Here is a 20,190-nt window from a genome sequence, read left to right on the forward strand (position 1 = left end):
GGTTGGATGGGGCCCTGAGCAATCTGGTCTAGAAGAAGGTGCCCCAGCCTGTGGCAGGGGGTTGGAACAAGATGATCTTTAAGATCCTTTCCAACCCAAACAATTCTATGATTCTATGTTGAAAGTTATTTTTGATGTCTGTGTGAAGAGAAAAATTTTGCTTTTCTTGTCTAGAGCATAGTAAATTTGCTGTAGCATCAAAACAGGAAAGAAAATATACTAGTTTTTTAAAAGCAATTGCAAGAATAGGTAAACACCAAATGCATAATAACAAGTCTTTTTTTGACTGTGTAGAAACTTTTGTCACCCAATAAATAATATTTTATGAAGGGTTCAAATACCATCTAATCTGGAAAAGGATTCTATTGGAAAAGCAGCATTATGAGGTGCCATGTTTATTGTCTCCATGATTTCCAAGTTGAGTTTTGAGATTTCTGGATTTCACAACATCATTGTAAGAAAGATTCTTTAGTAAAATATTTGTGGGTTATATTCAGTCATAGCACATGCCAGTACAGCCAACTACCCTCAAAAAATTTGCATGGTTTTAAGTAAAAGGCAAAATTTTCTGGATCTGAATTAATAATTTTGTGGTCAATTTGTGAATAGAGTTAGAATTCGTTATACTCCCCTCCAGCCTGTTCAGCCCAGAACTGTGTTGGTTAGACCTTTAAATATATGTATGTTTTTATTATTCAAATGAAGTTGGAGATGCTCAAAGTGGAGTCAAATCTGTTAATCCAGGCTGCAGAACTTTTGTGGCTTAAAGACTCCTATGAATTCCTTTAAACCCAGGATTTCATATAGGATGGATGCCTTACAACCCTGGAACAGGTCTCTTTTCCCAGGCATAATTTGGTTTCAAGGTAAAAATATTATTCCTGAAATAGGACCTGAAGTGTCTGTGGAGACTATGGAACATGTAGAATAAGGAATGCCTTGCACCTCTGGTGCTAAACACTAACACCTGGGATGTTTGTCTGCTGCTGAATTAGTGAGGAAACATTTCATGCCACTCTTCTATCACAAAACAAACCCTCACTGTCAGTGCACATCACAAGCTAAATTATTACATTCGACCTACCTGCAGTCTCCTTAGATTTTCAGCTGGGTCCAATTGCTCTTCCTTGCTTAAAATCCTGCAGCCTTGAGTGGTTCATCTGCAGGGTCTGACACTGAGGAGTGGCTGCATTTTGGTGCTGGATGAAATAATCCCTTTATTTAGTCTGCACAGGACTGTTAGTAACGTTTATTAAGTGCTTTTTGTGTCCTTTGGGATAAGAGGCATGCTATAAACAGGAGACGATGTTAATGTATATTAATAAACAAAGGTGTTAACGTGTGCAGAATTTGTCCGGGCAGAGTTAAATTGTTTATGCCAGGGTTTTAGAGAGTGTTTCTGCAGTAAGGGATATGTTTTAAAAAAAGAGATGCTGCGGAATGTTGAAGGGTTTTCCTTCACATATTTACCTCAAGAAGAGATTTTACAAAAAGTGCTAGACTTAAGACCATGAGCTCTGAAACTGGAGTGCATCCAATATCTTTTTGATGAATGCCTCCAGGAAACTGTCTTTGCAACAAGAAACAAGCCTTATTTAAAGGCCTTGATGTTGGGATGGAGCAGTGAAATCTACTATGACTGTATCCAAACCTTTAATTTAAATTTCACCAGGTTATAGGATGAATCAGACAACAAAAATTTATCTGTAGAATGAGTCAGAATAAGACCTTATTAATTGTCTCCCTGACACCTGTGGCATTTGAAATTCCTCTTCAAATATTAATCATAGATGCATCTTGCTGGACCCTGTGGTAATGATTCTGACCTCTTTTGTGAAGGATTTTCAAGAATTGTGCAGGGGCTAGTAAGAGGCTAAGCTCAGCACCTTTTAGTGAAATTTTAACATTTGATTCCCAAATGTACTGTGTAGTGTTCTCAAATAATATTTCTCTGCAAAATGAATAAAAAAGGGGGGGAAAGTAGCTACAGATGAGGGCTGTAAGTCAAAAGAATAGCTTTAAATGAAAACTAAAGCTGTGGTGTAATCCTCTACAGGACTAGGGGTTAATGTAGAGGTGCAGACCTCAATATTGATCAAGAGGAGGAAGGAAAGCATTTAATTAATCGTGGTTAAAAAAAAAAAAAGGTGCTACATTTGTGTGCACAATGCACTCAACTTACATAATTGCATCCCCTACAGATCTTACATACAACCACGTGTGTGAAAAATTATACCTGAATTTAATATGTAATGTAGCAAAAGATGACCACAAGCAGAGCTATTCTGTTCTGAAATAGGAGTACTGTGTTGAGAATTTAACTTGGGAGATCATTTGCATCACGTAAAATACAAATAATCTGAGAGTTTTGCCCTTTGCATTCAGATCAGACAACCTTTAAGCAAAAAGTAGATTACCTCCATTAGTTTTATTCTGTGCCCATCGTGATAGTCTCTTACCACTTTCCTCTGAAATAATTATCTGTAATAAGGTCTTGCAGATAGAAAGCTGAGAAAGAAGGAAAGGAATAGTTTCTGTTTCGGGAGGATGAGGGAAGTAGTTTGGAAATCATTAGACTCGTTTTAATAGTGTAGAGGCATTTGTGTGGAAACTGCTGAATTTATAGAGTAAATTGAGTGTCTAATTGTTTTACCAAGCTGCATTCTTTTCAGTCTGATCAATTATGTTGTATAACCTAAATGAAACAGTTTCTTTTTTTTTCTTAAGCCTTTTGCCATTTGCAAGTGCAAATGTGGATTTTCTTTTCAGTTCCTCACAAGAAAATACAGAGTGAATTTTGCTTTCTCTCACCTTGAGTGAACACAGATGTTTTAAGGAAGTTGGTTTGCACAGAAATCTGAATGATTTGAGGAAGAAATGCTTATACACCATCTCCTGCTGTTCTCCCCTCCACATGTGCATCCTTCCTACCCCCACATCCTTATACTCCATCTTTTCTTTGAACTTTGGCTATTCAAATTCTTTTACTAAGAGAAACAATTCCAATATGCCAAAACAAGCTAGAATTATATTTAACTTTGCCTTCGAGATATGAGAGATTTCTGAGGTTATCTATTGGTAGGAGATGCACCATTTTCTGAACAAGTTAGCTTTTCTCTCTTACCCCATGGAAAGTTTTTAACATAAAAAATAATTGCAGCTTTTCCCAGTTGTGGACTGTGTTGAGTGGGTGGTGTATGAAATGCTGACGTGGGAGACATGGCCTCTGTTGCCAGCTGAACCACAGACCAGCTGGGAGACCTTGAGATTTCCCCTCTCCTTCCTTCAGTTTCTTCATCTGAAAAAAAAATAAAACTAAACTCCAAGCTAATGATACATTCCCCTTTTTGTACTGATACCCAAAGTATCAGTGAAACTGCTGTGATCTGAGGTGCAACGGTGTTAGTGCAGCCAAGGTGGTGTTGACCTCCAGTGGGGAAGTGATAAGGTCTTTTTCTCAAATAAAAATAAGGTCTTTTTCTCTCTCTTTGTTGTTGTTTTGTTTTCCTTTCTGCTGTAACTTTTCCTGTCATATCTTTCTGAGGAGTCTAGGCGTAGCAATGAGCTTAAAACGCAACCTCTCACACTTGGAAATGGTGTTGAGAGGCAGCCTACGCGCCGAGCCGTCTTGGTACTCTGCCTGGTTTATTTTCTTTCTCTTTCAGAGCACTTGAAAGCAGTTAATAAGAGTAAACTTGAAACCTGTTGTACATCCAATGCAGTGTACAGCAAAGAGCACACTTAAGGCAAAGTCATTCCTGTTGATTGTGGTCAGAGGAAGCTTAAAGAGTCATGTTTTAATACACGGTGCTACTGGATGACTTTCAAACTCATCAGAGCAATGGCTTTTACTTCATAACACTGTTTCTTGGGTTTTCAGGCTGAAATGTTTTGAGATTTTTTTTTTTTTCACCCCCTTTAGCATTCACAGAAAATAGGCTGTTAAGAAGCGGAAAGCATGCAATTTATAGCAGATGGGTATAAACTGCTCCAGCTCTACTACTGGAATGGGATCAATCAGGAACACTACATGCACCATTTACCCAGAAGAAACCCACCTGGGGGAGCCCTGTGGAATTTTAGCCTATTAAGACAACACCTTAACAAGTTTAGTTTAAATAAAAACTTGTCGGCAGGCATTTAGCGGAGCAAAAGCTCTCGCTCTCCATCATCCACTCGCCGTCGCTTTGAGAAATGTGACTCCTCTTGCAGTGTGGCAACCAACTCCCTCCTTCCTAATTTTTTCTTTTTTTTTTTTTTTTTTTTTTCTTTTTTTTTTTTTCCTTTTTCATCTGTAACTTTTGTTCAGCCTGTCCTTAAAAGCCAGGCCCCACAGAGGTTCAAAAAAGTTCCACTCCATTTACTGGACTTCTAAATAGAAGGCATTTAGCCGAGCCAAGTGATTAGGCTTTTTGTTGCGTTTAACCGCTCCCTTCGTGTATAACTGGCTGCCTAGTGATCTCTCTGCTTTAGCCCATACTCATCTTCTATTATTGTCTCTTTATGAATGTTTTTCCTTTATCGTCCTTATTTTTATTTTTGGGGGAAGTATCAGGTTAATGATACATATTATGTGCAGGGAGTGGGTGGGGGAGGACTTTTAAGGCAATCCTTCCCTTTGGGAAATAGTACACTGGAAATGTAGCTCTAGTAAGGCTTGTAAAAGAGATTGGGGCATACAGTATAATGTAGCATAAAATGGAGAATGTGACTTTAAAGAAACTAATCTATTTTAGGCTAATGTTTTAAATTTTGTGTTTGCCCCTTTTCTTTTCCCCCAGGTGAAGTAAAATTGTGTTTCAAATCCATCACAAAACACTGGGGGATTTTAGAGGGGAAGTGAGGCAGGCCAGAGTTAAGTTTTCCTCCTGTACTTGCAGCCCATACCTCTTGCCTTTCCTTACCAGTAGACAGACCAGAAAGCAAAACTTGACAGTAAGTGAGACAGAAATTGGCTAATTTGTTTCCTAATTTTAATTTTGGGATTTTTTTTGCATTCTTTTCATCCTGAACAAACCATAAGTTTTGATGCCTGCTTGCTACTAAAATCAGTATAAATGTTGCTTCATAATTTTTTTTTCCCCCATCTCCTTTTTCTTGTTAACCCTTGGCAATGTTGTTCCAGGTGCCAGGTTGACATTACTGCCCTGCCCATGAAGCAGACCAATCGCCTAGAGCTGCCTCTGGAAAAACGTCCAGGGTCCCTGCTAATGCTGATTGCTGTTGCCCCATGTACAGGAGTATCTATCTCTGATCTGTGTGTCTGTCCTTTGGGAGACCCCAGCGAACGGCAACAGATTTCTCAGCGTTACGTGAGTTTGTGTTTATTTTTTGTTTGTTTTTTTTTTTCTCTCCTTTAGTTTTGAAAGTAGCCAAAATCGCAGGAAAAGAATAAATTCTCCAGTCATAATAACACGTCTCCTACCAAAGAAAACTATTATATGGTAGAGTTATTACATTTAGAAAAACAAGGAGATGGGCAGAGCAGATAGACCCAAGCAATTTGGCTGTTTGTATTTGTTGAGTTTTAAACTAATGCTGTTCTTTGCAAATTTTAATTGTATTAAGAGATTATCATGCAGAATGAGACACTGAATATCATTAAGAGGTCATAATATACTTAGCTTCATTTCCTCCTTTGGGGAGGTTATTTTCTGGACTTTCAACTGTTGGAAGATAAAGCTATATGATGGCTTCCACGTCCTCAAAAGCTGGCCAAGAAGGAATAAGTGTATCTCAGTGTGCCAGGAGAGGTTCAGATTGGATATTAGGAAACATTTCTTCACCAAAATGGTTGTCAGGCATTGGAATAGGCTGCCCAGGGAGGTGGTTTAGTCATCAGTGCTGGAGGTATTTAGAAGATGTGTAGATGTGGTTTAGTGGTGGGCTTGGCAGTGCTGTGTTAATGGTTGGACTCAATGATCTCAGAGCTTATTTCCAACCTAATTGATTCTGTGATAAGTTATTTAGTAGTTCAATAGTTTCTGTTTCTTACTGAATTACAAACAAAATATATCTTTATACTTTCCTCCTAGCAGTGTATAAAGAATTCTTTTCGGGACATAAAGGACATTGGCTTCTTACAAGTCAAAGTTTTAAAGGCAGTGGACCTGTTGGCAGCAGATTTTTCAGGTATTTTGTTTCTGTTTTGCATCATATGGTGTTATAATATATTGCAAGTGATTGTTAGATTTTGTGCAGTACTGTCGGTGGATCAAGGAAAACTAAATCTTCCCATCATTTCTCCAACTGTGAAATCTGCCTTGGGGAACTGAGATACTGATTGGTTTTGAATGCCAAAAGTATGTGGGAAGGTCCAGTGGATGGAGGTCTTAATTTCCCTTTAGATCTGAGCAGTATGACAGATACCTTTACAACAGCACATCATGCTAAGTGTTTTTTCCAGCAGGAATATGTAAAATAAGTGTTAATATAAAGTGATGGTGCCTGCAAAGCACCTGCAAAGCAAAGCCTCTCCATCTTTTATCAGGTGTCTTGTGAGTTTGGAGCAAAACTGAAAGATTTTGGGGGTGTCTGACATGGTGCTGGATGTGTGGGTTTGGGTGATGCTGCAGGCTGTCACCTGAAAAAGAAAGCTTGTCAGCAATGGGGGTGTGAGTGTGATGGTTTCTCTCACAGCTTATATGAGGCATCAATTTGGAATGACCCTCGTGGTGCTCTTACTCCACAAAAAGGATGGATTTTCCACTGAGCTGTACCTCAACTTGTGACTGGTCCTGACAGCAATGGACACTAACACCTTTTAAAACCACAACTTTATATTGTCCCTCCAGGGAAGGTCTGGGGGATTGATACTTCTCTGTAGTGACTGCCTGGATACTATTATTTTTATTAGCAACTTCTCCAGGGTTCTGGAGACCTTTTAATTCCCCTCTGTGTCTCGCAGCAGCTCATAATTCACAGACACAGCATTGTGTGTTGTGTATTTGCTGACATAGTCATTTTTTTAAGATAACTTGTTGATAAAGGCAGAAAAGATGCTAGAGAAAAAACACTTTTGTCCCATTCCCTCGTATTTGTGAAGGAATTGTTACATAAGAGAACGTTGCTCCTAAAATAAGGAGCAAAGCATAAAGCTTGCAATTAATCATGGTACTATGTCAGTGCTATTTTCAATTCACTACTTAATCCTGAAGTGGAAAAAGAAGGTTAGTGTAGAGAGCAGTACTTTGAGGAACTGAAGAACTTAATTTGAAAACAAACAGAAAACCTGCCAATAATGAAAGGAAACTTGCAAAGAAACCCATTTCTAAATTGACATAATGTGTATGTCCATATATTAGTAGTGTAACTGCACCTTACTGACTAATTTAATAAGTGTAGCACAGCAAAGCAGAACCTTTGGCACATGGCAAGGCTGAGGCTATCTACAAATATATGAGATTTTAATATAGCCAGTGTTCATGGAAAGAGCTGAGCCCGGAAGGTTATTTACCCTTTGGAAAACTTTGCTGATGCTAAAGCAGTTTCATCAGTGATGGATTTGGCCCCCTTTCCCTCAGTACTTAAACAGGAGCATGTGGGTGGATAATGAACATTGGAAGAGACACGCAGGTTCTTGATTCTGCAATTCAAAGACTTTTCATACGGAGTATGTGACACACATTCCTTGTGCATAGCACAGAATGAAATTCTGCTTAAGTAAAAGGTTACTCAGTCTGTCATTATATTCAAAATAACCCAGGCTTTGAGCCTGATTCATGAAGCAAATGACAAATTGTTTTTCAATGGCAGTGCTGAAAATATCCTAGTATTATGCTGTAATAGACCCACCAAATTGCAAAAGGATGCAGCCATTTTAGGTAAAAATAGCATAATTTCTGATCGTGAAATGAGAGACATAAAGATTAATTATCTGTTCTGAGCCATTCATAAATGATTAGTGCAGCAATTATGGGCTTCCATAATAGAGCCCTCCTAGAGCAGTGCCATATTTCCTGCACTGCCAAGGAGACTGCTCAGATTTATTGTTATTGATAAAAGTAAATTCAAAGTCCAGCTAAAAATCTGATAAAGGGAAAATGGCAGAGACAGTCAGAGGTACAAAGATTTCCAAGAGTTAATGGAGGAGCAGTGTGAGCAGTGTTCCCTCCCTGTCCTGTCCCATAATCTTATGTCCATGAACTTCTGCAGACCAGTCATGTGATGATGGGTGTAATGCCACCTTGTACCTTATTCCCATGGTAAAGATTGGATTTTGGTGTGATTGGGATTTCTGTTGTCAGTTGCTTGTATGTCAGCATTATAGATTTTAATTGCAAGTTTTCAGCCTGCTATAATAATAGCAATTAGAAAACACAGAGTATCTGCTTTGGTTTTGAGCAGTGTTTTGAAAATCCATATTTCACTGTTCATAAATGTCAGGCTACTTTCCACACAGCTGTATCATACATGCAGAAGCTCTTCAGCCACAGCTAGCCCAATTTGAGCCTTCCATACTTTTATGTTCTTGGATAATAGTTTTGTTGACGTGGAAATGACTTTTTCTGCTTTGTTGGATGTTTTCTGTGTACGCATGAGAGTTCTTCTCAAACACTGAATTTGCTCACTGACCAAAAAATAGCATTCAGAATACCAAATTATACAGTGGGATTGTTTTTGGCATATACCAGTTTGCATTTCAAGCAGTTTGAAAGGCTACATGCATTTTCCACACTTATCAGGGAATGGGCACATAAGCTGAAAAGGAGAAGACAAATAGATTCCAGTGATACACATGGTCTTTAAACTTTACCAGTATTGACTAGTTAATACTCACTGTTTACATAATGAAAAGATTCCTGTTTAGTTTTTAAACTTCTCAGAGTAAGACCCTTAAGAACTCTGCATTAATAATACTAAAAATAAGGATTAAGGAAAAGGCAGCTTTTGCTTAAATATCTTGTTTGTCTGCTGTCTAAATCCCTGCATTGCTGACATATTTAGTTGCCTACATAGAAGTTAGGCTGGGATGTCTGTGGCTGAGTTGTACATGAGCACTGGAGATGAGATTAAGTCAGATACTGAGCCAGACATGCTGATAAGGGGCACTGTGTTCATCATGGAAACTGCTGAGCTACAATAAGTTGGGAAAGCTACAGATTCATGTAATGTGAGCTATCAAAAAATACATTAGCAAACGTGTCCTCACCATAATAGGTTCCATGTTGAGATCCTTCTTTTGAGAGGAGGTTGGGTTTTTTTGTTGTTTTGGGGGGGTTTGCTCTGTTTGTTTGCTGTAAGTGTGATACCTGGTTCATGCATGGATTCTCCACTTGATGTTGGGTTCTGTTTAAACTGTGGCACGGTGTGGAGTCTTCATAGCTTCAAGGACTTGTTCACATGGAACTAATTGAAGAAATGCTGCTGATTCAGTCGGTGTCTTGCTTTTTTTCTCATGGTGTGGATACTTAATCTTGTAATCAGCTGAAGGAGACCACAAGCCCTAAGGAGAGGATAAAACAGAGTGTAACTGCAGCGCTGATGATTCCCTGGCTCAGAATGATGGTACTGCTTTCATAATGTCATCTGAGTAATTGTCAGCATGAACAGATTTTTCTTGCTGTAAAGACTTAGAGATGATTCAGTTTAAGTCTCAGATTTCAGGTGTTAGAATGAAGCCCCCTGAATGAGTTACAAGGTAAGTGTTAGAGTTTCTGGAACTGAGGGTGAATCAGAGATACTGTTTATTTAGCAAGTCCTTCCAGCAGAAGGAGGCACTTTGCAGTTGTCTTAATGGCTCTAATTTTATTTGACCAATCACTTCCTCAACCCTACTGCAAAGAAAGACTCTGAATGCTAAATACCAGAACAGTTCCACATAATTTTTCTTCTCTCTCTCTCTTTTTTTTTTTTTTTTTTTTACCTATCTGATCTTCTCCTAGGCAAAAGTGATCCTTTCTGTGTATTAGAGCTGGGAAACGACATGCTTCAAACACACACTGTTTACAAGAACCTCAATCCAGAGTGGAACAAAGTTTTCACATTGTAAGTGGATTGCTTTTGAAACCAGGCTGCAACTGCAGTTAGCAGCTTAACTAGAAAAGCTATTGACTTTGGGAAAATACAAAGGTCAAGTTTAAGATATGTCATTTTTTTCGCAGTCAGAGAGGATGTTGGAGAAATCTCAAATATAACTTAATTAAAGCCTTTTGCCTTTTACTAGTTCTTGCATGGAGTTTATTAATAGAAGTCATTAAAAGAAAAATTACTGTGATATTTATAGGAAGAATCATGAGTAGACATAATGGAGTCATAGCTGGATCCAAGAGATAATGTAGCAGAAAGTTGAGACCAGATACTCACGCCTACATTTTCCGTATATTAAAATAAAATATGTTTCATTGAACCTTGGTAGAATCCTTGTTGAATTTGAAGTAAGCAGAAAATTAGAGCTCATGTTGGTTTTGGTTAATCTTCTGAATTTAAACTGATCAAACACACTTCAGATTAGAAGCATAATTTTTTATGGAAATCGAAGTATTCTTTTTTCTTTTGGTGACTTTATTAATAACAAAAGTTATAATTCAGGTATTGCTTTAAATCAGCACAATTTTTTAATCTTACTTTCTACTGACAAAGATTTTTGTGAATAAGTGAATGAGATATACATTTCCAAGACTGTTGCAGTTTGTGCAAGGAAAGCAACCACAAGGGCTGGCGATGGAGCATTTTTGACATTTACATCTGTCCACTGGAAGAACAGTTTGAGAATGATGAACTTCTTGCAAAAGCAACATTCATAAATATTAGGCTGGATGAGAACACAGTAAAAAGTATCTGATTTGTTTCATAGAAATACCTTCTGGGTTTCTGTTTAATTCCTGAGTGCAGCTGAGAGATTGTCTCTTGGAGTCAGTTCTCTAACTTTGTTTTCAAGAAGCTTCCTCTCATCAGTGTTTTTTCTAAGATTGTGCCAGCAGATGAGTCTTGTTGGATGTTCAGCCAGCAAAATAAATCCAATAAGATTCCAAATTTATTTTATTAAAAAGGAAGGTTTGTGTCTATACTTCCTGTGGGTCTCAGGAATGTCATGTACAGACTATCTCTAACTTTCTTACTAATGTTGCATGGATAATCCAAGCACCAGAACTGCAGAGCTAGTGAGTCACTCCCATCTCTCCTTAGATTTTTGTCCATTTAAAAAAAAATGAATTAAACACCTTAAAAGCTATTGATATTTTAGATTTATTTTGGAGCAGTGTGAATTGTTTTGTGTGGTGAGTCCATTTCACCTGGAGCATTCAAAGCCACCAGAAAGCCTTTCCCATCATATTTAGACTTTCTGCAACACACTTATCTGTGTGTGTCACTGTGCAGTTTTAATGCAGTGAAGCCAGGTTTTGAATTCATCCCTTGACCTCTCCCACTCACCAGCTTTCTCTGTTAGAGAGCTGAGTTTTACATTGATAGCATTGCCAATAAACACAGAAAATGTCACTATCTGGTAGTGATTCCACTTAGTTATGGGACTGAAACATGAGGGGAAAGCTTGGGAAATACCCATAATTTGATTCATTTTGGGGGGAATTTAATTAAATTCTAGTTTTATACTCCAAGGTAATACAAACTTAATTAGTAAAACAGAATTCTCAGATCTTTGTGGAGGAAACTGTGTGCATGTACATTATTTTTTTGTGTGTCTGTACTTTTTTGTTGCAGCCCTATTAAAGATATTCATGATGTTCTGGAAGTGACAGTGTTTGATGAAGATGGAGATAAACCCCCTGATTTTCTTGGAAAAGTTGCCATCCCTTTGCTGTCTGTAAGTTATCTTTACCACATGTGTCATTCAAACATTGATGGATTTGCTGGGGACAAGTTGCATGTCTTTTTCCCGTGGCACAAAGCAACACAGTTTTAGAGATAAACAGGTTTTGTGATCTGTGCATGCCTTAGTTGGCAGTGTTTATAGTTCTCCTTAGTGTAACGAGCATTGTCAGCCCATTTTAGTATGAATTTGTTTGATTGGGAAGAAAATTGCAGAAATGTCTGTACTTCATCAGCACTGTAAGCCATGTAGGTCTGAAAACATAATTGAGTTGTTCTGTATGTTTCCACATCATCCTCTGAAGGTAACATTTTAAGCATGTCTTTGTTCCGTCTTGCTTCTTTTTACTCCATGGAAGTAATTGCACATCACAGTAGGATTGACTAGAGATAGCTGTTGTTATTGGCACAGCTGAATAAAATTACCTAAAAGGGGTGTTTTCCACTCCATAGTGCTTTTAAAGACTGGTGGCTTTTGTTCTGTAAACAAATATGTGAGGAGTGAGCGCTACCATGGGAGTATAAAATCAAAACTGGAAACAAAGAGAGCTCATGGGAAAGTGGTTGCTCTGGAGATTAAGGAGAGTTGAAGCTTTTTTCAGAAACAGCCAAAAAAGGCCAGGCTAAAGAGAGTGGAACATGAAAGGGTCATTAAAAGACTTTAATAGAGAAACGGGGCGAAAGCAGCTTTGTGTTTGGTAAGACTGATTTAATTTTGAAACAAGGCTGGTAATAATAATAAGTAAACCAGATCAAGAGGATGTAAACAACTCCATGTGTATGTGCAGTGTCACAGAAGATTCTGGTAGTTTTTACAGTAACATTTAGGAAGAACTTTCTATGCTGTTACTTATTAAATCAATTAGTAGACGAGGCTTGAAACATCATGGGACTCTTGTGTCATATTAGTCAAGTCGTGTAAACGCGTTTAACTGTAGGCACGGGGGTTTCCACGAGTTTTGAGGCAGAGATGCTTTGCAGTAGGTTCCCTTTACAGAGGAGAGGATGTGACAGGTATTTGCACAGTGAGTACTGCGTTGAACCCTGTACAAACATTTGTGGTGGTGATTTGTTGTACAAACATCATGGTGTGGTTCTTGGGGTTGTCCTGTGCAGGGCCAGCAGTTGAACTCAGTGATCCTTACGGGTCCCTTTCAACTCAGGATATTCTGTGATGACATTTATGCTTGCAATATGTGTGTACCATGATTCCAGTGATACAGGCAGTGGTGAGATGCTTTCGGTAATGCACAGTGTGATGCTGTGGGTAATAATAGCACTCTCAAATAGGCAGATGGTGGATCCTGAGTGATACAGAGTACAAAATTGTTTTGAAACATCCCTGTGAAAGCATATTCACCCCTGCAGAAAGGCTGGCACACATCTTTTCAGGGTTAAGGCAAGAATTTGTCTTTGAGTTTTAGAGGTGGGCTGCTGTAGGAAAGGCAATGGCAGGTTAGTGGAGCTCTATCCTAGCAGAGACTGGAGAAATGGGAGATTTCTAGAGGGAAAGCAAAGGTCCCATCTGATCAAGGCAGGCCATATAAACCCGACAGCGCCAGCATAGTTTAGGTGAAGGACCTGTCAAGATCAGAGGGGGGAACTGCAAATATTTGATGTTTCCAAATAAATAATGAACTGCCCAGAAAACTCTTGAACTGACTTAGAGGATATGATCCCAACCTAAGGAATGCTTTATAGTGGTAAAGGAATAGGCCAATGTGCTCCAGCTTTGTTTTGATTTTGTCTAAATAAGTGTATTTCTTGTGTATGTGGATTAAAAGCAATGTAACTTCTGAATCTCTTCAAGAAAGTACGTTTGTCTCCATCCACCCTGTGCCCTTTAGAGTTCACACTGGAGTTTGAAATGGGAACCCCTGCAATTTGGGGATATAAAGAGCCTAAGCTATAGGAACTAGGCTGTAAATACTGAGCTGTTGATGCCCCACAGGCTGTTGTGTTCTTTGCAATGCTCTTCCCTCCGTTACTCAGATTGCAAGTTCTTTTTGGGGATATTTTAGCTTGTTCGTCTGTTTTAGTGGCTTGAGTTGTCAATATCTCCTATTTTAGAACAATATTAGAGTCAGTTGGGCATGGAGGATGATTTGATGTTTACAGGGAGGAAAAAACCTCTTAACATCTTTTATTCCATTTTTGATCGCTTTGTTAATTTTTCCCCAAGTCCTCGTATCTCTGATGTTACTGGAAGAGAGTGGCTGGAGCAGCTGCTCTCCTGCAGATCCAGTGCTTGCCAAATGGTCTGCATGATCGGCAGCAGGCTGTGTGGGCTCACAGTGAGAAGATGTTAGATTTGGATTTTCTGTTGATTTTATAGGCATTTGTCAAGTATCCCTTAGGAAGCATGTAACAAGGCAGAGGAGGGGAGTGCATGTGTGTGGTAATGTCCAAACTATTTGGTGTAGAGTTTTTTTGTCCAAGGTTTGAGACAAAAAAAATAAAATAAAAATTGTTTATGCTTTCCCTTGCCAACCGATCTTCTTCCTTCCCATCCAAACTTCTCTGCCTCCTATTTCAGTCAAATCTAGTATAAATATACTCATCTCTGCTTCTGATTAAAAACATTTTGCACCTATTAACTTGGTCTGCTCAGACAGAAAACTGTAATTTTCTAAGCTATTTTTCTTGAAATGGGAATTTCAATGTATGTTGTCATTTTGACTATAAGTTTGAATGTATCCTTTGAACCATTTAGATAAATATACTAAAAGAGAACAAAAGTTAAAGATGCCAGGAAGCCTCACAATCATGTAGGTTTAATTTCTCTAGGTAATCAGGCCTGACATTTGCCTGACATTAAATTGTCTTTTGAAAATAGATGTGCATTTGCCATTTTTTTTCTTGTTAAAATTGCAAAAGTTAGACTTGTGAGCTGTCAGCACGTGAAGTAAGTTTACTTCAAGAATTGTTCATGGATGACTAGATTTTTTTTCTTAATGAAAAATTGCCTTGAATAAAGTATATGTTGGAGGGATATGAAATGTTTAATTAATTTGACAACGAATTTTGGGCTAAATGTGTTCAGTAGTCCCACACTGACATTTTACAAACACAAGTACACCTTCATCATCGCATTAACACCCAAATAATCTTATTGTACAAAACTTTAGGGATTATGAAATTATTTATGCTTTGGCTGTGATCAAGGCTTATGCAGGCACCAAATAAGAAAAATAGAAAGCTGGGCAGCGTGAGAAGAGTTTCAAGGTACCAAACGATGAATAAAGCTGCAAGCTTCACTTTCTTCTGATAGACATGATGAAGTAGCATTGGATAAATACACATTTTGGTAGCAATACACTGAATTTGGGGATAGAGAGAGAGAAGTTATTTGCATTTTAGCTTTAGCTTTTCCATGTCGATCAACCTATCTCAAACACAGCTCTGGTCAGCCACATTCACAGAAGCAGAATTTAAACTGGAAAAGACACAGATTAGTGTTGCCAGAGTATTCAGCAAAATGGATCACTGTCTTGTCAGAGGTGACCTGTAGACTCTGTCTTGCCTAACCTTTGGGCTGAGAGGGAGATTGCCATCTTGGAGCCTGGGGAGTGAAAGAGAAGACCATGTACATCACTGAACAGAGCAGGCTTTTGTGCTAGAAACTGAAGAAGAACCTGGGGAACAGAGAAGTAGGGCAAAAACTTTATTACTTCAAGAAAGAAGTTTGATAGGTTTAGAAGTTTTGTAGGTTCTGGGGGACTTGAACTAATTATCAAAGAAGTCCTTTCTACCTCTGTGTTCCTTTGTGTCCTAGATCTTAGTAAAAGCAACCGTGCGTCTCTTTGTGAGGGTCTGTCTTTTTTCTTTTGCTTCAAGAGACTCCCATCTCCTAGAAGGCTGCAAGTTATTAGAGACATGGGAGCATATAGTGTGCTTCAATGAATTTGAAAGCAGAGTATATCAAATATCCTCATGTAGAAAGACCTTTGAGTAAAGAGTTGTAGCGCAGAATGGAATGTTTTTTATCTGCTGGATTATCAGATCAGCGTAGTCCTCAGCTGCACCCTTTTTTCAGCAAACAGGAAGAGGTCTATGAAATATTTTCAAGTGCCAGTCAGGGTCAGTAGCCAATGATACACTGAAAACAAATAGTGTGCCTTTTGGAAGCTTAATTGTCTAAAACATGGCCTGGATTCAGAGAGCAGACACCCGATGACTGCAGTTACTGAGCACTTGACCATAAGTACACAGTATTTTCCAGGAGAAAGTCTTAGAGTTTGAGAAAGTGAAATTGCTGTGTTTATGCAATAGAGGCAGCTGTGAAGTGTGTTGTATGTTCTGACTTTTATCCTGATCAAGGACCAGGATTTTTGGAATGGAGAAAATCCCCCCACATCTCTTCCAGAAAAAAAACAGCACCTTGTTTCTGAAATTAGATTCTCCTCTGACCATGCACTACTCACTGATATGGTATCCACAGGAATGTTTTCTCAAGGACCACCTAGGATCCTTATGCTCCCAGGGTTTTCAGCTCCTCCCCAGACTGGCTGGAAGCCCTCGTGTGGCTGCCTGCTTTCAGTCCATATCTGTTTGGTCTTTGGATAACAATCCTTTGCCAAGAACCCAAATCTCCATTCCACTTTGGATCCCATGGAAGGTTGTTAAAACTGGCACATTTGGGGCAAAGAGTTCTGGGGTGAATGAGCAGGCATTTTGTACAGAATTGGTGCACCGTATATGGCAAACCTGGAGAGAAACAAAACATTGTTTATTCATGTACAGGTGGATCACATATGTGGCTTGCTTTCCTCTTTTCCTGGGGAAATATGTCCTTTGATAAGGGTAGGTGTGTGCCTGTTACAAGACAGCTTTATGTTATGCAGGGCAAATGGGATGACATTGTGCATCAGCAATGAGCTCAAGCAGGAATATCAGAGGTCCCAAATGCTTTAGATGAATTACCCTTGGAGAGTAGCCATTACCCTTTCCACACGTCACGGGTGTTGATGTACAGAGGTTTAACCCAGCGTTCTTCTGTCAGGTCATCAATATATGACATTGAATCTGCATCAAAGCTGGATACAGAGTGAAGTTTTCTTAAAATCAATGTAAAAAAAAAAACCACTAAACCATATTTCTTTGAGACAAGAGCAATGAAAAAACACGCTTTGCTGCGTAAGGGTCCTGTCTGCTCCGTGTTTTGTGTCATATCAATCTTGGCTTTTGCTATTTCATTAAAATTCCCAAGCGGTCAGAAGGTTGTTGCTTAATAGATTTAGCATTGGCTGGCTACATCAATACTGTGTTTAGTCACATTTGTTTTACTGGGGACATCTGTGTGAAGAGTTTAGCAAATATATTCATTCATTTGAAAGGAACCCGCTGCACTTTGGACCTTGACTGTGTGGTGGTCTTGGGTACCTGAACATTTCCTTCAGTTAGAGGCAACTTCTGGCAGTGTTTTGCCTGAAGTGCTTCTGTAGACCGAAATATTTATTGCAAAAACAATTTTAGATGTTCTTCCAACTGGTAATTTCCTTTGCATGGTCCTGTATGGAGAAGGGATGTGATATAGAATATACAATTTGTTCTGTGAAAATATGGACATTGCTTTGTCTTTCGGTGTTGACCCAGAAGAGGAAAATGTCCCAAGTATGAGAAATTCCCATGGGATGAAAATCCAGACTATTTTTTCTAAAGGTGACCTTACAAAATGTAGTATGTTGGTAGGGTAGGCACTACTGTCCTGAGGTTAATCCCAGGGTTAGGGCGGTCTTGGTTTGTGGTTGAGCCTCAGTATGCTGTATGATATTAAGAAGCTTCCAGAGGATGCAGGCATTAGTATTCAGTGAGGATATAAAGCATCATCAATAAAGGAATAATATCGATTATGTCTCTTTAAGGTGCTTACCTGCCGATATTTTCACATTTAATTTGAACAGTCCTTTCCTTCCCTTTCCCCTAAGTAGGTGTTAACATTCTTAGGAAGGATAACCTGTTTTAGACACAGCTATCAGAAATATTCATTGAGTCAAATCTGTGCGAGATCATCAGGTATGTAGCAAAAGATGTTCGGGTGATAGAAGAAATCTGATCTTTCTGACATTTGAGGTTCATCCTAGGACCCCAGCCCTGGCTGCTCACTTTTCCACTGCTGGAGAGAGTGTTTAAGTGGTCTTTGTGAATAGCAGAGATTGGGGAAAAAGTACCTAGAGAGGAGAAGGAAATAGATCCAGAGTGAAATTAATATGACTTGTCTTTCTCTCGAGGTTGAGGGAGAAGCTGAATAAAATCTGAACTCTGGCCCAAGAACAGCATGCAATGAAAATGTGGAGTATTTAAAGCTATTTTGCATGATTTCTTCTGGGCACAGTTGAGACATGCCACCGATCTAATCTCCATGCAGTCATGGGTGTTAGAATTACCCTGTACCTTTTGTTGAACCGCACTCCTTTAGCACATTGCCAAAAATATGAGAGAGTCTTTTGTTTGATTTCTTTTTCAGTGTTTTTTTCTTTTTATCCAAATGAAAATGCAATGGAGGCAGACCATTTCAGAGCCTGTCATTCTTTTCTCTTGTGCTTTTTTCTCTCTGAAGAAGGTCAAAAGCTAGGATATCTGTATGATTGTTTAGTCTTAGGCTGAGTTATAATTGCACATCTTTTTCCAGGCAATTCAAACACTTAGAATTAAATATGCCAAATGAAGCTGATTGTAAAACTGTATTTGCACTGCATTACTTTCTACCCTGTTCAGTTTTAGAATAGTAGCAACAAAAATAATGGCACCATTAAAAAAGTTTCCCAAGAAACAAGGAACCACTTTTTCCAGATACAGACCAAGATGGAAGTTATTTGCTTCCGATTTAAAACTTACTGTTTTAAATCTGCAGACACACCTGCAGACACACCCAAAATGTTTGATTCAGCTCCAGCTCTTGAAATAGTCTTCCCAAAAGTCAGAAACATTTTTTGAGTGCAGAATACCACAGTATCAGACTCAGATACTCAGATACATTTATTTTCATTTTTCTATCAATTTAGTGGCATATGACTTCTTTTTCCTTGTGGTTTTGCTCTTGAAGATGTAAGAAATATATCCCAAGGAATATGAAATGAACTTCCCGGTAGTTGTTGCTCCTAGTTTAGCAGGATAAAATGTGATGAACATATGTGTAACTGAAATACAGGGAAATTCAGCTCCCAATTATTAACTATGGAGAATCCAGAATTACGATACTGTGATACATATTGGGCATCTACATCTCTGCAGACAATCTGGGAACACAGTTTTCTCTTGTTTCAGGAGAGTCCCTGAATCAAAGCTCAGGCTAAACCTGCTGCTGGGGCATCCTCTTAGACCAACAACCTCAAACCAAATCCTTCTGGCTTAGTGCCCTTACCATCAGTAAATCCATTTTTCGCTTAATTTGGGAAATTGAACAGAATATTCAATTTCAAAAAAGAAATTGTTTTCTTACAGTAACTTTTCAAATTAATTTTTTGCCCTTGTTCGAAGGGAGAGAAAAAAAACCTGGTGAAATAGCAGAAACCTTTATGATGGGTTAACAATGCTGTATGTGGCAGTTGCCCCAAGGACCTTCTGGTGCCAGTCTATTTGCCCCTAGAAGAGGGGCTAGTCTTTAAGCAGCATTTCTATTTTGGAGCTGCAGATCTGCAGAATAGTTTTTTTACCTGCCCCTTTCCTGGGAGCTGCATCATCCTTTGATACCAGGTCTAACCTTGTGCTCTTGTGGTGAAATAAATTCCACGTAGGTCTCCGTAACTGGTAAAGCTTCGGATGATAAAATAGAAAAAGGCTGGAATTCCTGGTCATAGAGTGCGGAGGATGCAAAGTTGGTCCTTGTGAGAACCCTCTTCCCTTTCAGTCCTTAGCCAGAAAACCCATCTACCCTTTGAACTGTTTAGTATAGAAAGGGTGGAGCAACGTTGGGAAAGAAAGTGCCCTTTCCCTTGTCTTGTGAAATCACTTGGTTCCTATTATACCTTCTTTTTTTTTTTTTACCTTGCTCGTTTCTGCCATGGTTTATATGAGTGCCTCTTCTAAATGCCAGAGCAGCAATAGCCGTTTTAAATATGGTTGCAATTTCATGCCCCCAAATTTCCTCTGTTATCTTTAATCTTTGATCATTACAGTCCCTCAATGTTGCTTTTTGGTAAGCTGCAGTTTTTTATGTTACTGCTGTTTAGAATTAACTGGTCTGCTTCCTAAAAAGCCAAATGTTTAATCAATACATATCCTACTGTGTATAATAAATACATTTCTGCCATCACTTTTTGAAGAGAGAATGCTTTTGATTTGAGCCAAATAGTTTACAAAATGGTGAGGGAGGTTTTTTCCGTTGGTTGTTTTTTTTTTTAATAGATGTTTAATGAGATAGGGCCAACCGGTGGATTAGAGCATAGAAATGGTATTGAAATTCAAGGTGGGGTGGGGGAG

General features: G+C 38.7%; 1 protein-coding gene across 4 annotated transcripts in view; it reads left to right on the plus strand.

Moving 5' to 3' along the window:
- Positions 1-20,190, plus strand: part of MCTP2 (multiple C2 and transmembrane domain containing 2) — a 119,485-nt gene that overhangs the window by 50,931 nt on the left and 48,364 nt on the right. For all 4 annotated transcript variants that reach the window (XM_051796688.1, XM_051796686.1, XM_051796690.1 and 1 more), the window contains 4 exons: positions 5,126-5,312; positions 6,039-6,132; positions 9,885-9,987; positions 11,662-11,764. In XM_051796688.1, coding sequence (XP_051652648.1) covers positions 5,126-5,312; positions 6,039-6,132; positions 9,885-9,987; positions 11,662-11,764 — 487 coding nt within the window. The remainder of the gene's footprint in view (positions 1-5,125; positions 5,313-6,038; positions 6,133-9,884; positions 9,988-11,661; positions 11,765-20,190) is intronic.

This window comes from Manacus candei, unplaced genomic scaffold, assembly GCF_025592945.1.
Source record: "Manacus candei isolate 608988 ecotype Guabito, Panama unplaced genomic scaffold, ASM2559294v1 h1tg000046l, whole genome shotgun sequence".
Lineage (NCBI taxonomy): Eukaryota > Metazoa > Chordata > Aves > Passeriformes > Pipridae > Manacus > Manacus candei.